At 36.8% G+C, this 15,448-nt stretch overlaps 2 protein-coding genes across 2 annotated transcripts in view; both read left to right on the top strand.

Annotated features, from left to right (window-relative positions):
* The window catches only part of LOC122664593, a 51,836-nt gene extending 40,975 nt beyond the window's left edge, over window positions 1-10,861 (top strand). Inside the window, exons 9-10 of the mRNA XM_043860483.1 lie at window positions 1,040-1,047; window positions 10,851-10,861. The gene's annotated coding sequence lies outside the window, so the exon portion shown is untranslated. The remainder of the gene's footprint in view (window positions 1-1,039; window positions 1,048-10,850) is intronic.
* LOC122664594 lies at window positions 1,115-3,653 on the top strand. Its single transcript, XM_043860485.1, has 5 exons — window positions 1,115-1,372; window positions 1,458-1,502; window positions 1,594-1,878; window positions 1,980-2,164; window positions 3,442-3,653. Exons 1-5 carry the CDS (start codon window positions 1,150-1,152, stop codon window positions 3,622-3,624), a joined length of 921 nt encoding a protein of 306 aa, XP_043716420.1. The 5' UTR covers window positions 1,115-1,149; the 3' UTR covers window positions 3,625-3,653.
* Window positions 10,862-15,448: the final 4,587 nt, after the last annotated feature.

Consider the following 15,448-nt stretch of genomic DNA (forward strand, 5'->3'; position numbering starts at 1 on the left):
GAAACTCCTTGGTGAATAGAGGGACCCCAGTATCTCTCAGTTCATGTGTATTGTGGGATCGTACACAAGCCCTGGGGAAATTAGTTTAGCCGGATACCTCCGGCTCCCAAAAAAATAATAATAATTTCACAAGTCCCATTTTGAAATCCCCCCGTCCTTCAATCTAAAATCGATCCAGTTTAATCTGTATGAAACAGAGAACATACTACCTGGAAACTTTATTAACTGATTAAATGAAGCAGAGGAGGCCAAGAGAGCTTCAGGTTTTTTCCCTTTCTTGCTAGCTAAATATAGAGGCCAGCAAATCTGATGGCCACTGTGATTCTTCCTGGTCGGACCCACTACCTCCATTATGTCTCCCTACTTCAACTCGTTTTCATTTTCAGATGATGATGACAACCCACATGCTTTGTACATGAATAATACCTTCATATCCACATCTCCCTTCTTCCTTTCATGCTAATGCTATCCACCTCTACTCTCTTGTCCTCCTTCATCCAACCCATTTTGAAAACAACCCCGACTGTGACATCTACATCTTCTCATCTCTATAACCACTGTTGGAATATATGGATACCAATTTCGTTTATAGATGTGAGGCTTATTTACCAAAACTCATAATATCGTGTCACCGGTGGGACTGAGTTCGTGGTGCTTTATTGGTATCAGAGTCAGGGATGAATTTGACTATCATGAATATAGTTGCACTAGAAGCGTCGATGTGAAAATCACCATATATATACTATGACCTTTCTTACTTGACATGATGCGTATTAAAACCATGAGGACCACTTGTCAAAGCAGATAATATCATGCCATCGATGGGACCAGATTCATGACATTTCATCGTAAAATTGAAACCCATAACCCTAGGCAGCCCCCTCAGGAAAGAATCTTGTCCAGTACGTATCCAACAGTTGGAGGAACTTGGGGAGCGTGCCCAGATGATCCCAGCCATTGGATACGCACTGTAGGAGCTGGAACATGGGGAGAATCCGGTTCGGGCCCCACAACCATCCCCTCGATTATTGACACGTAGATGAGTTGGTGCATCATCCATGTGTTATTAAACTGTAACAGCCCATTAATAATGAACCCAAGGTAGAGGAGAGAATAAGAAACCTTCAGTTTTAACATTGTAGACCTCTCATGGCCTCAACCATGGAACAGCTTCCTCCAACTTACAAGCGACGAGATGAACCAGATTTCAATTTAAGAGAATGGGCTCTGAAAGCTCGGATTAGCAGAGAGAACACCAAATCAAGAAGGTTTTCATCTTCAAATATCACAAGTTTCAGAGAAGATGCAAGGTCTTTTAGATCAAATGCAACCATCTCTAGTACTGTTTCTTCCCCTGGTTATATCTTAAGAGGTACTTACTACCTCTTAGACACTAAATGTATTATATGGTTTGGCTTCAATGCTTCTTTTTCACTTTCTCCAATTTTTCTTCTCAGATGAGATTGACCCATCCACTTATTCATTCACAAGTGCTCTCAAAGGTAATTTTGGACTTAGAATGGTAATTCTTATAATGCTTTTAAGTTTTTGATGATGAAACAGTTGTGGGTTTTTTTTTTTTTTTTTTTGTAGCTTTGCAGGCAAGATCAGGATATGGTTATGGTTGGGAATGCTTGTCACCTGATGGTTTTGCTCTGAATTCTAAGTGGAGTGAAGCAGAGAAGTATATCTATAACCCACTTTCAGGAGAGTTTCCAATGGAGTGTTTGTCTGCCAAAACTCTAAGTGGAAGATCCTTTCCTACTTTAACAAGCAGATTTACTGTGTCTGGACCTCTTGTTTACTCTTACCATGCTCGCCTAGCTCAAACCAAGCCTGCTATAACACATGAAGATGAAACTGAATTTCCAAATCAAGGTCTAAATTCCTTCAATTTATTTTTTTTTTTTCTTCCTTTCTTGTCTATTAGCTTTTTTCTCTTGAGTTGCTGAAAGTGCTTTTTGGTGGTTTGAATGTAGAAAAGAAAATAGAGAATATGAATACTATAGATGCGGGTACTCAAAGTACACCACCTGAACTCAGCTCAAGTAGTCCAAGCCCTGCTTCAACACCTTCCATTAAAGAGAGAGCTTTTAAGAAATGTGAAATTGAAAGTGGAGAGTCACCTAATTCCAGTTCAAAACCCAAATCAGAGGAAGATCAGGTATGCCCATCATAAAAACTTAGTTGTGGATTGTTTTTTTTTTTTTTTTTTTTTTTTTTTTTTAATGTTTTATGGCTTAAACAAATGATGAATTGAATTGGAATTACAGTCAATTCATAGGAATAATAGATAGTTTGGGCACAAAAAACTAAGGATTAACTGCTAAAACTTTTTTTAAAAAAAAACCCTAATTATCAGACTCTAGGTTCCCAAATGACACACTGTAATAAGCTTGGGGAGCATTGGAACATGGCTTATGCATAATACAAAGGGTTCACATTTTACAACTTGTGGATCTAGACAATTCAATGGACCCCATTCAAAAAATATCCAGTTGACATATTCCTTATCAAATCATAAACCCTTCTTCACAAATGGGCCATCCCAACCTTTGTGATGAAGACATATATATAGGTATTATACCCAAAGCTCCCCTGTTAGGAATTTTGTTGTTCAATGAAGAATCATTATTCAAATTCAAAATAAATAAAGTGCATAAAAAAAGAAGGTTGCCAAGCTGTGTGGGACCCCCTGCATGTGTGGCAATATGTATTACAGACATGTGGATTTGATGAAAACCCGCTCTAATATTATGTAAAGTTTTTATCCCAAAAGGGTTGTAGGTTAGTTAGTAGCCGATGTGATGTGAGACTAAACTCCCAACAAATGGATAATTTATATTACCATAATCATTAGATATATCCTACACTCGGCTAGTTTTTACCATGACAATTATCATTGAATTATTGACCTAGTTTTTACCAAAAAAGAATATTTTCCCACTAATGAATGGATAAACTTGCAGACTTGTGAAGACTTCTATTTTTGGTAAATCCAATAATATCCAAACTGTTACGTAAAATATAATAAATTAACCACAATCTTGGTCATTAATTGACGGCTCGGCTGGGCTGGGCTGGGCTGGACACATCCCGATGGCTGATTATGCACATGCCAGGATGTGTGTGGTATAGTTCAGATGTCGGATGTCTCATTGGGCACTCATTGGGCAAAGCCTTCGAAGGAGAGGAGCCGAATAATTGGGTTTCATGGAGGCTTTTCATCATGTCATGGCCAAAAGAAGCTCAAATTTGCTTTTGACAAACTTCTTTTGGAATTATGTTGGCCACTACTATGGAGTGTAAGGTTATGCTTATCTGTAAATGGTAAAAAAAAAAAAAGCAAACTAGGCCATTGGAACTTTCATTTTGATGGGATAACTTGAGACAGTAAAAAACTCAAGGGAGAGTACTAAATGGGTATGAATCATGTTACAGATAGAAGTGAAAGAAGCTATGGAAGAAGCAGATGAGGCACCAGGAAAGAAAGAAGAAAGAAAGCAGGATGAGGAAAAGTGCAAATGCAGGCAAATTGGTTGCTTGTCGTGGAGGAATTTGTGGAGGGGAAGAAGGCAGAGAGGGAAACAAAGAACTAGATGGCTGGTTTTGTTTGGAAAGTAGAATAATATCTAAAAAAGTAGGGAGTGAAAGGGGAAAAGGAGTTGGGCGGGAAGAAAGATTGAAGAGATTCTGTTATTCCTTTCCCCTTTTTCAGCAAAAGATTTGAAAGCAAGTGACAGAAATTGAGAGGCAATGATGATAGTGCAGAGAGGAAAGGTAGTCTAATTTTTTGTCAAGTTTTGTTATGTTTCGCTGTCTTTTTTGGCACCAAAGCTGATGGTTCACGTGCAAGCAAATGGTACCTTTGCTAGGAAACTCTCTCCCTCTCTCCCTCTGTTTTCTGTGTTTGTATCTGTGTGTATAAGGATTCAAATTTTCAAAATGAAAGATTCTCATGATTTATTGCTATGTTTGGATGTCAAGAATAGAAAAAAATAATTTAAAAAAAAATTGATTTGAGATATACTATTACATTCGGTAGCGTGTAGATCCTGTATCCTTAAATTTAATGGACGAAAATCATTTTCACATCTTCTTAGCCAAGGGACCATGTCTTACTTCTATAATGAGCCGTCATTGGTTTGGTATTTTTTTGGTAAGAGAAATTTTATTAAAGATAATGTGAGAAACTCATGGCTGAGAAGAACAAATATCTCGTAACCATGGATCAGAAATAGATCACACCATCGTACACATCACCGATCGGGCCCTCCTTGCTAAGGAGTCAGCCTAATTGTTAAGTTTTGTTATGTCTTACTTCTATAATGAATCATCACTGGTTTGATCTAAAAAAAAAAAACCACTCATATAATTAAAGGGAATCTTAACCCCAAAAAAACATAATTGGAGGGAAATGCTAATGTTTTCATAAGAGATAGGTGAATTTTGTAGAGTTCATCAGTTGTCATGTGATAGGAAATAGATATGGGTAATCCATGCTATATACGATCTTGTACCCATATCACTAGTAAATTTTCGATCGTATATGAGTATATAATGTGGGTCAAATCATGGTTTTAAAAATTATGAAAAGCTACAAGAATGTTATGCCTTTAATATGTAACAATGGAGGTTAGTAACTTACTTGTAATTTCTTACAATTTTGGAGACACTTTTAACCCATTCAATATGCTTGTTTTGTATTGAAATTTGATCAATGAGATGAGTAAAAAACCCTTTATAAAATGTGTTCACACAAACCTTGATAAGTCCTTTTGTTGGTTTGAGTTCTTAATATTGCCAACAACTACATAGGCTGCTATTGACACAAAATGAGAGAATCCGGATTAAAAAAAATAAAAATAAAAAAAAGAAAACTAGCATCGATAAGCAACCTTGATTTCCTTGAGAGAGGACTTGGAGCACACAAGGGTGGATAAAAGCATCTAAACTCAAAAGAGAAAACCAAATGCCATTTGTTGAATCATGAAAGATCCGTTTGGTTTAAGAAAAATGAAAAGGAATGGATGTGAAAATTTTCAAACTTAAAACAGAAATGTTTGTAATCATTACCTAAGTATAAATTACTTAAAATTTTTTTTATCATATTTATTAATGATATCTTTTAAATATAATTTTTATTTTATTTATCAAAACAAGAGATTCGTATGCAAAGTAAAATAAAATTTTGACAAGAATAATATGGAATTAGTGATATAAGCTTGTGAGTTAATTATTGAAAAAATTTCTATTTTAGTTTTGAAATTTTCACTTCCCATTAATTTTCTTGCAATCAAACAGAGCCAAATCTATACAACTCAATTTTGCTTTAAGAAATTAAAAAAATTCATCTCAAACAGCATTTACATTGGAACTACAATTTTTAGAGACCTTCACCAACCTCTACATTGGGAGTTTGGATCATATCCCCACATGGGGACTAGTGGCCTAGTGGGGACAAATCCAAACCCTCCATGGGGTATGAGTACCACACGCCAAAGGTGGGTCCCACATCCAATGGAGGGTGTGAAATCTGTTCCCGGCTCCCACATGGGGATGGGATCTGGACTCCAAAAATAAAAAATAAAAAATTCAAACACAGGTTGTTGCTTCTCTTGCCAATGTATAAGCCACCCTAGCTAGAGTTGATGTTACATATAGGTTGCGAACTCAAGAAAAAAGAAACTAGTTTGGGAGTACGGTTCCTACGCTGAGACACGGGTCCCCGCAAAATGTTTTTCCCGCCACCATGGAAAGCAAAAAATCCCATCCTTTTTGATGTTTCTATGCGTACACTCAATAACCCCACACTGGCGCAAGGCCCCGAAACAGAAAACTCTCCCCCACGCAGTCCATCCCCATCTATCTGTTATTCTTCAGTCGTCAATTTGTGGTCCTCTTACGATATTGACATCTCAATACGCAAAACCTCTCTTTTTGTACAAATCTTTATTGGTTTGAGTGATCACAAGCTCTTAGAATGCTCTCCTTCAAAGACATGGCTGGTTTTTAGATATAGATAAATTGGTTACCACTCAATACCCCCATTCATATATTTTTTTTGTCTATTTTGTTTCTAAACTCTCCATCACTTCACGTGTTAGTCTTTGGATTATTCTTCTTCCTTTATGCGAAGGATGGCCCCCTTAAAAAGTTTGCAAAAAGCTTTTGTGTTCGGGGTGCAATGCTTCTATGAATTGAATGTGATTCGGCTTTTGTAGTCTCTGTTTTCCAAATATAGGTATTATCTCCTGATATTTGATGCAAGATTGGTGGTCGGTGAAACTTTTCTAGTTATGTTCTATTGTGTGGAAAATCTTTCATTGTTATAGGAAAAGTAATCCATTAGCGGATTATTTGATTAAGACGACTGCGATGCAAGAATTTTCTTCATCTCAAATTCAGTTCTCATCTTTTATGATGGAGGATCTTAGAAGAGATATTGAATGTAGACCTCGGTTTAGATGGAGTGCTTCCATAGCTATGTTTCTTGTATTCTTCTGGGGATGCCCATACATTAATTCGGTACTCTTTTTCACTTGTTTTTTAAATATATTGTTTATGACCCTTTTGAAAAAAAAAAACGTTTAAATTATCACATCATAAATAATGAGTGTTTCCTGTTGTCATGAAAGAAGTGAAGTGAGAAATTGTTATTTTATTTTGATTATTTTTATTTTATTTTTAATTTTTTGCTAAAGATCAATAAAATAATATATCAAAAATAAAAGTAATTACAAATTTAAAGTCTAGACATACACAAACTACAAAAACAAGAAAAATAATGAATTAAGTGTTGGAAAAAGTGCGGAAATCTTTTTTCACCTGTGTGCAAAGAAAACTGGAGAAAATACGGCAGTATATGAATAGTAACTGTAAATAGTATCACATGAATAGTAAACATGACTAATGACCACGTGTGGGACTCGCGTTAACACAAAGTGAGAGTGTATAAAGAGCGTATAAAATTGATAAAAACAAACAAACTCACAGACACAAGTATTTAAGTGGTTCGGCAATGCCTACATCCACGGGCATAATTGAGACTTCTTCAATATGAGAGAACTGAGACAATAATCGTACAAGTAATAACACTTGGATTTAAACCAAACCCAACCCTGTATCTAAAGCCGGATACCCCTAGTACACCCTCTCTCAACTCACACTCTCAAACCCCTGAAGAGATGATACTAAACCCAATACTCCACAAACTAATCACTTACTCACAACTCACTTCACCCCTTGTACTCGTATATGGTTCAATTGCTCAATTGTACCTTGTTCTTACCCCCTCCTCCTTTATATAGATGTTTGGAGGTAAGGGATTCAACCACCTTCATTTAATGGTGGTGCAGTAGTTGAAGAAAAATTGGGTTGGTGGTGCCACACCCTTTCCAATTTTCAACTTCATCTTTAATAGCTGAATTTACATTTGGCCGGTTGCACATTCCTCACATTTTATGTGTTGGAATTGGCTTCAGCCTTTGTCGGTGGAGTGATTAAGTAAGAAGAAACAAAGAGAGACATTAACTCTCTCATGGGTCCCTCCATATGAGGAGGAACCCAACAAACTCCCCCTTCAACTCATAAGGAGGAAACTGCCATGCCTGCAGTGCTCTTGCAAAAGTCGTGCTTTACTTTGGGTAAAGCCTTTGTCATCATATCTGCTCCGTTCTTGTTAGTATGAATCTTTTCAAGCTGCAAAAGTTTCTGCTCTAGTACATCTCGTATCCAGTGATACCTTACATTGATGTGCTTGGTCTTGTAATGGAAACTTGGATTCTTACTTATGTGGATAGCACTTTAACTGTCGCAATGAACAACGTACTTGTCTTGTTTCAGTCCTAGTTCTTAAGTGAACCGCTTCATCCATAACATCTCCTTACAAGCTTCTACAACAGCTATGTACTCAGCTTCTGTGGTTGATAAGGCCACACATTTCTTCAACTTGGATTGCCATGACACTGCTCCCCCTACAAAAGTAACGAGGTATCCTGATGTGGATTTCCTCGAGTCAATATCTCCTGCCATATCTGCATCTGTGTATCCCTGCAACATAGGTTTTCCACCTCCAAAGCATAAACAAGAATTAATTGTACCTTTAAGATATCTCATAATCCATTTCACTGCTTCCCAGTGCTCTTTGCCTGAGTTAGCAACAAATCTACTTACAACTCCAACTGCATGTGCAATGTTCGGTCTTGTACATACCATGGCATACATCAAGCTCCCTACTGCTGACGAGTAGGGTATATTCTTCATTTCAATTCTTCCTTCTTCAGTTGAGGGGCTCTGGTCACTGCTCAACTTGAAGTGGCATGCAAGTGGAGTACTTACATGTTTTGCTTTGTCCATATTAAACCTTTTTAAGTACCTTCTGTACGTACGTTTCTTGTGATAGGCATAGCTTCCCAGCTTTTCAATCATGGGAAATCTTCATCCCTAAGATTTGTCGTGCCTACCCCAAATCTTTCATGGCAAAGAACTTGCTCAATTCTGGCTTTAACCTATCAATTTTACTGATATCCTGACTAGCAATTAACATTTCATCAACATAGAACAAAAGAATAATAAAGTCATTTTCTAAAAAGTTCTTAACAAATACACAATGGTCTGATGTTGTTCTTATATACCCATGATCCATCATGAATGAATCAAATTTCTTGTACCATTGCCTTGGTGCTTGTTTCAAGCCGTACAAACTTTTTCTTAATCTGCAGACCATGTGTTCCTTACCTTTGACTTTGAAACCTTCTGGTTGCTCCATGTAAATTTCTTCCTCCAGATCACCATGGAGAAAGGCTGTTTTTACATCAAGTTGATGAACTTCCAAGTTCATGCTCGGAGCCAAACTTAACACTACCCGTATAGATGATATTTTTACTATGGGTGAAAAAATTTCATCAAAATCAATACCTTTCTTTTGTCTAAAACCTTTCACAACCAACCTTGTCTTGTACCTTGGTTGAGGGTTGTTCTCTTTGATTTTCAATTTGAACACCCATTTATTCTTGAGTGTCTTCTTACCCTTAGGTAAACTTACCAGGTCATAGGTATGGTTCTTATGCAAGGAGTCCATCTCCTCTCGCATAGCTTTTAACCATTCAGCCTTGTGCTTATCAGCTTTTGCTTCTTCGAAGCACTCTGGTTCACCTGCATCTGTTAGTGTAACATACTGATGAGGTGGATACCTGGTAGATTGTTGTCGCTCCCTGGTGGGTCTTCTTAACTAGGACTCAACTGGTGGCTCTTGAGTCACCTGCTCCCCCTGTTCACCATCATCGGTACCATCTGTAGGAGCATCATTTTCACCATCGACATCACCGGTTGCATCTTCAATGCCTTCTTGCGCATCTCCCCCAACATCATGTGTCATTGGTGAAGAATCTGGATCAGAATCCACAAGGTCATCAATGAATGGTTGAGATTTTTCAATCTTGTCAAAGTCTTCAATTGTTTGGTCTTCTAGAAAGACCACATCTCTGCTTCTGATCACCTTTTTCTCAACCAGATCCCATAACCTGTAACCAAACTTGTCATTAGCATATCCTAAGAAAATGCATTGTTTAGATTTGTCATCAAGTTTGGACCGTTAGTCTCTTAGAACGTGCACGAACGCTCTACAATCGAACACCTTCAGATGGTTGTAGGATACGTCTTTTCCACTCCATACCCGCTCGGGAATATCTCCATTCAAAGGAGATGATGGAGACAAATTAATCAAGTAAACGGCTGTCCGCATAGCTTCTCCCTAGTAACACCGTGCCAATTTTGCATGTGAAAGCATGCATCTGATTCTTTCTATAATGGTATGGTTCATCCTTTCAGTTACACCATTATGCTGTGGGGTCTTGGGAACTGTTTGTTCATGTCGAATTCCATGGTCTTTACAGTACTCTTCAAATGGACCAATGTACTCACCACCATTATCAGTACGAACACATTTGAGAGGTTTTCCTGTTTCTCTTTCAACAGTAATATGAAATTGTTTAAATACACCAAAAACTTGATTTTTAGTTTTTAATGCAAATGCCCACACTTTTCTATATGCATCATCTATGAAAGTAACAAAATAGGATGCACCACCAACTGATTTTATTTTCATAGGTCCATAGACATCAGAATGTACCAATTCTAAGATGTCTCTTTTCCTTGGGGGAGAACTTTTGTTGAAGGTAACTCGGTGTTGTTTACCGATTAAACAATGAACACAGCGGTTTAGAGACGTACCTTTAATGTTTGGTAAAAAATTATCTTTTGTGAGAATTTGTATCCCTTTTTCACTCATGTGGCCAAGTCGTCGATGTCACACATCCGTAGTGGACTCATCATCCGCTGTGTTTATTTCAACCTTACAAATTTACACTTTTGTTTTGTACAAAGTGTAGCACTTACTTTCCCTTGCCACCACAAGAGATCCTTTGGTAAGCTTCCATCGACCGTTACCAAACTGATTGTGATATCCTTCTTCATTTAATTTTCCTGCAGAGATCAAATTTAAACGGACATCTGGTATATACCTTACGTCCTTGAGAACCATTTTACAACCAACATTGGTTTCAATATTCACATTACCCATCCCCATAATTTTTGAGGTGCCACTGTTTTCCATTTTTACAATACCAAAATCACCCATTTTAAGAGAAGTAAAAAATTCTTTGTGAGGGGTAACATGGTAAGATGCACCCGAATCAATGACCCAGTCTGAGTCATTGCATGCAAGGGTGAGACAAAATTTTTCACAGCTCGAGATGATGACAATGTATCCATCTGAGCTCACGGCAGTAGTGTCATTTTCTTCTTTCTTGTCATCCTGGTTCTCTCTTTTTGCTTTGAGCTTTCTACAGTCCTTTTTCATATGCTCTACCATTTTGCAGTAGTAGCATGTGATTCTTCCTTTTGACTTGGATCTTCCTTGATCTTGTGATCGTCTGGTTCTGCTTCTCCCCCAGTTTTCCGTGATAAGTGCCTCTTGCTGAGACAGCCTCAAGGATTTTCTCTTTGTCTCATTCTCCAAGAAAGCTGCTGTCACCTCATCAACTTCGAGAGTGTCTTTTTCAACCAATAGGGTAGTCACCGGTGTATCAAATGAAGATGAAAGAGAAGCCAAAAGAAAAAGAGCTTTATCCCCATCTTCAATTTTTACTTCAAGATTTAACAATTGAGTAACAATTCTATTAAAAACATTCAGATGATCCATGAGGTTAGTTCCTTCTTCCATCTTCAATTGATATAATTGTTTTTTCAAAAACAATTTATTTGTGAGAGATTTTGACATGTACAAACTTTCAAGTTTTAACCACAATTTAGGAGCAAAGGTTTCATTCAACACATTATACTTTACCTCAGGTGCGAGACATAAGCGGACGATACTTACTATCTTCATTTCAAGTTCTTCCCAATCATCATCAGACATAGATTGTGGTTTTTTGGCTTTGTCAGACAATGCTTTGAACAACCCTTGTTCCACCAAGATGTCTTGGACTGTGCTTTGCCACAAATTGAAGTTATTTTTTCCGTCAAAAAGCTCCATGTCAAACTTACCCATCGAGATTCATTTTTTAGTCATCGTACTGCAATCAAGCTTTTACACACGTTCACGCGAACTAAGGCTCTGATACCACTTGTTGGAAAAAGTGCGAAAATCCTTTTTCACCTGTGTGCAAAGAAAACTAGAGAAAATACAGCAGTATATGAATAGTAACTATGAATAGTATCATATGGATAATAAACGTAACTAGTGACCATGTGTGGGACCCATGTTAACACAAAGTGGGAGTGTATAAAAAATGTATAAAATTGATAAAAATAAATAAACTCACAGACACAAGTATTTACGTGGTTCGGCAATGCCTACATCTACGGGCGTAAATGGGACTTCTTCAATATGAGAGAACTGAGACAATAATCGTACAAATAATAACACTTAGATTTAAATCAAACACAACCCTGTATCCAAAGCCGGATACCCCTTGTACACCCTCTCTCAACTCACACTCTCAAACCCCTGAAGAGAATATACTAAACCCAATACTCCACAAGCTAATCACTTACTCACAACTCACTTCACCCCTTGAACTCGTATATGGTTCAATTGTTCAATTGTACCTTATTCTTACCCCTTCCTCCTTTATATAAATGTTTGGAGGCAAGGGATTTAACCACCTTCATTTAATGGTGGTGTAGTAGTTGAAGAAAAATTAGGTTGGCGATGCCACACCCTTTCCAATTTTCAACTTCCTCTTTAATAGCTGAACTTAAATTTGGCCGGTTGCTCATTCCTCACATTTTATGTGTTGGAATTGGCTTCAGCCTTTGTTGGTGGAGTGATTAAGTAAGAAGAAACAAAGAGAGACATTAACTCTCTCATGGGTCCCTCCATGTGAGGAGGAACCCAACATTAAGGCTCCACCTTCGACATTGCCATTAACAGAGACCTCAATTCCAAAATTGATTTCAATCCTCACATTCGACATGGCCATTCGCTAGGGAAACAAGCCAGTTAAAAAAAAAAACACATCGAATGATTTGCACATCTATACCTAGGTCTTCCTTAAGTATCCCAAACTCCTTCATTATGGATGAATTCAGGAAAAGCATCCCAAGTGTTTAACCATCTCAAAGTAGCAACATTTTTACTAACAAAGTTGCAAGTGTGTTTGCTTTCCAGTAGCAATGAGAAACTCTCCACGAAATAGAAGCGATGAATCTCTTCAAAACCCTCCATTATTGCAGAGATTCTATAGGAATAGACCGATGCTGAATACACTAAATGACTGAATCCGAATTGCACTCACTCCATAGTTCACCTATACCTTTGCTTTGCGCAAAATACAATGCAATACATAGTGCAGAAAATTCTACACAGAAATTTGATTTCAACTGTAAGAATTGAGAGAAATAGCCGCAGGGATTACCTTTATAATCTCTAAAAATTCCACATGCACCTGCCAAGCCTGATTACATAAGGCGTTTTCATCAATGTTAAGTTTAACCCAACTAATTACTAGATTTCGTCAAATGACTACCAAAATCATTAGAGATGGAAGAGAGGGAAACATAACATCCAATTTCCTGAAAATGATTAAATCTTCCACCAATTTGATCTTGCAAGACATTGATGCAGACCCAAATTTGGCATCCTCTCGATTTCCTCTATAGAAATTGCTACTTGTCCATTGAGAATCTATCAAATTAAACAGTCTCTTATTACGTTCTATCTAAATATGTATTAGAATTAGCACGCAAATTGTACTCTCAAGCCTCCTAAGTGAGACAACAGAGGAATTCCGTTTCCACCATATAAATAGAACCATCACCAAAATACTACCTAGCCAATCATATTAAATAAGTCTAAAACCGATTGTCTTAGATGTAAATAATCTGCACAAATATATGAAGCCAAGAAACCTTGACTTATCTATCTCTAATTTCATTTCTAGTAGATTTGATTGAAAAATCTTTAGGACCCATTTACATTCATCAGTCTCCATTTGAGTTGGAAGCTTTATATTTTCAGCACTAAACATATTCTACAAAAAAATATATATTAAATGCACATTAGGAAACTCCAATTATAATTGACAACAAAATCTGATACCTTTGCACCAAGGTTTTAGAAGATCTCAAGATCAACCTCAGAGCCTTCAGCAATTGAATAATATCTCAACCACTTATCTTTCAAAAAAATTATTTGAGTTCCATCACCAATAACCACTACTCCTTGCTGGAAACAAAAATTTCAAATCTTTTTACCTTTTTCCATATAGTTGAGGCATGAACACCCTTCTTTAACGTGTCATCGTCATTCACTTAGCTCTCAATAACTTTCTCATGATAGAAGGATCATGCTTGATAGACCAACATGATTTTCATAATAATGCTTTATTCACGTCACGAAGCCACTTGACACTTAACTCCTCTTCTTCTTTTAGATTAAATAAAGTCCGCTACCCAAAAATGGTAGACTTAAATTGCATTGGATCCCCTAACCAAATAAAATTCTTTATCTAACTTTCCATTAATTTGATAAGAAAGGCAAACCACTAGCAAAATGAAAAGTTATGAATTGGGATGCTAGACTACAGACTTCACCTTGCACACAACCAGCCATATATAACAACTTACCCTTCTAGTCTACTAGCTTTACTTTGAATTTATCTACGATAAGAAGAATAATAGCTTTCTCGACCCTATCTCTAAAAATTTCAACACCCAAATATCAAGTTTGGAAATTACATTCTAGAACCCAAGAAACTCCTTAATTCTGAATTTCCTACCACATGAATGTCTCCCAAAAAACATCTTGCTTTTCTCAAGATTTATTTTCTGACTTGAATATATCTAATACTTTTCAAGAGAAGAAATTTTTGATCTGTCGTAGACTAGCATTTATAAATAAAAAAAAATCGTTAGTGAACTTAATTTGTCGGCATCCAAGCATTCACCAAATCTTGTAGAGCCTTTATCTTCACTTTTGCTCACAAGACTGAAATACCTCTTTCCAAACAAAACAAAAAAAAACAAATTTAATTAGGCCATCAAACAAGAATAGCAGTTATGAATTGGGATGCTACACAATACAGACTTCACCTTGCACACAACCAGCCATATATAACAACTTACCCTTCCAGTCTACTAGCTTTGCTTTGATAGGAAGAATAGTAGCTTTCTCGACTCTATCTCTAAAAATTTCAATAGCAGCTTTCTCGACCCTATTTCTAAAAATTTCAACACCCAAATATCAAGTTGGGAAATTATATTCTGAGAACCCAAGAAACTCCTTAATTCTGATTTTCCTACCGCAGGAATGTCTCCCAACAACATCTTGCTTTTCTCAAGATTTATTTTCTGATCTGAGTACATCTAGTACTTCTCATGAAAAGAAAATTTTGATTCGTCGTAGGCTAGCATTCATAAATATAAAAATATCATCAGCGAACATAAGATTTGTCGGCATCCAAGCATTCATCGGACCTTGTAGAGCCTTTATCTTCACTTTTGTTCACAAGACTGAAATACATGTGCAAAGAATTTCCTCTGCTAAGATAAACAATAAAGGAGATAGAGGATCACCTTGACAAATACCTCTTTCCAAAAAAAAAAAAAACTAGTCCTCCATTCACCAAAACTAAAATTTGTATCAAATAGAAAATCTGTTGTATCCAATCAATCCACCTCTCACAAAAACCAAATTTAATTAGGCCATCAAACAAGAATTCTCCATTCTAAAGTAGTATATGCCTTTTGAACATCTAGTTTTAAACCAATCTATCCTCCATGATAATTTTTGGCATAATATTTTCTAACTCGCAGGTCATACTAATATTTGCAAAGATAACCTTCCATTTTTGGAATGCACCCTGCTCTTCAGATACCAGTTTAGTAAGCAAAGAGGATAGTCAATAGGCCAAGATCTTCATAATTAGTTTAAAGAAAAATTTTG

This window comes from Telopea speciosissima, chromosome 6, assembly GCF_018873765.1.
Source record: "Telopea speciosissima isolate NSW1024214 ecotype Mountain lineage chromosome 6, Tspe_v1, whole genome shotgun sequence".
Lineage (NCBI taxonomy): Eukaryota > Viridiplantae > Streptophyta > Magnoliopsida > Proteales > Proteaceae > Telopea > Telopea speciosissima.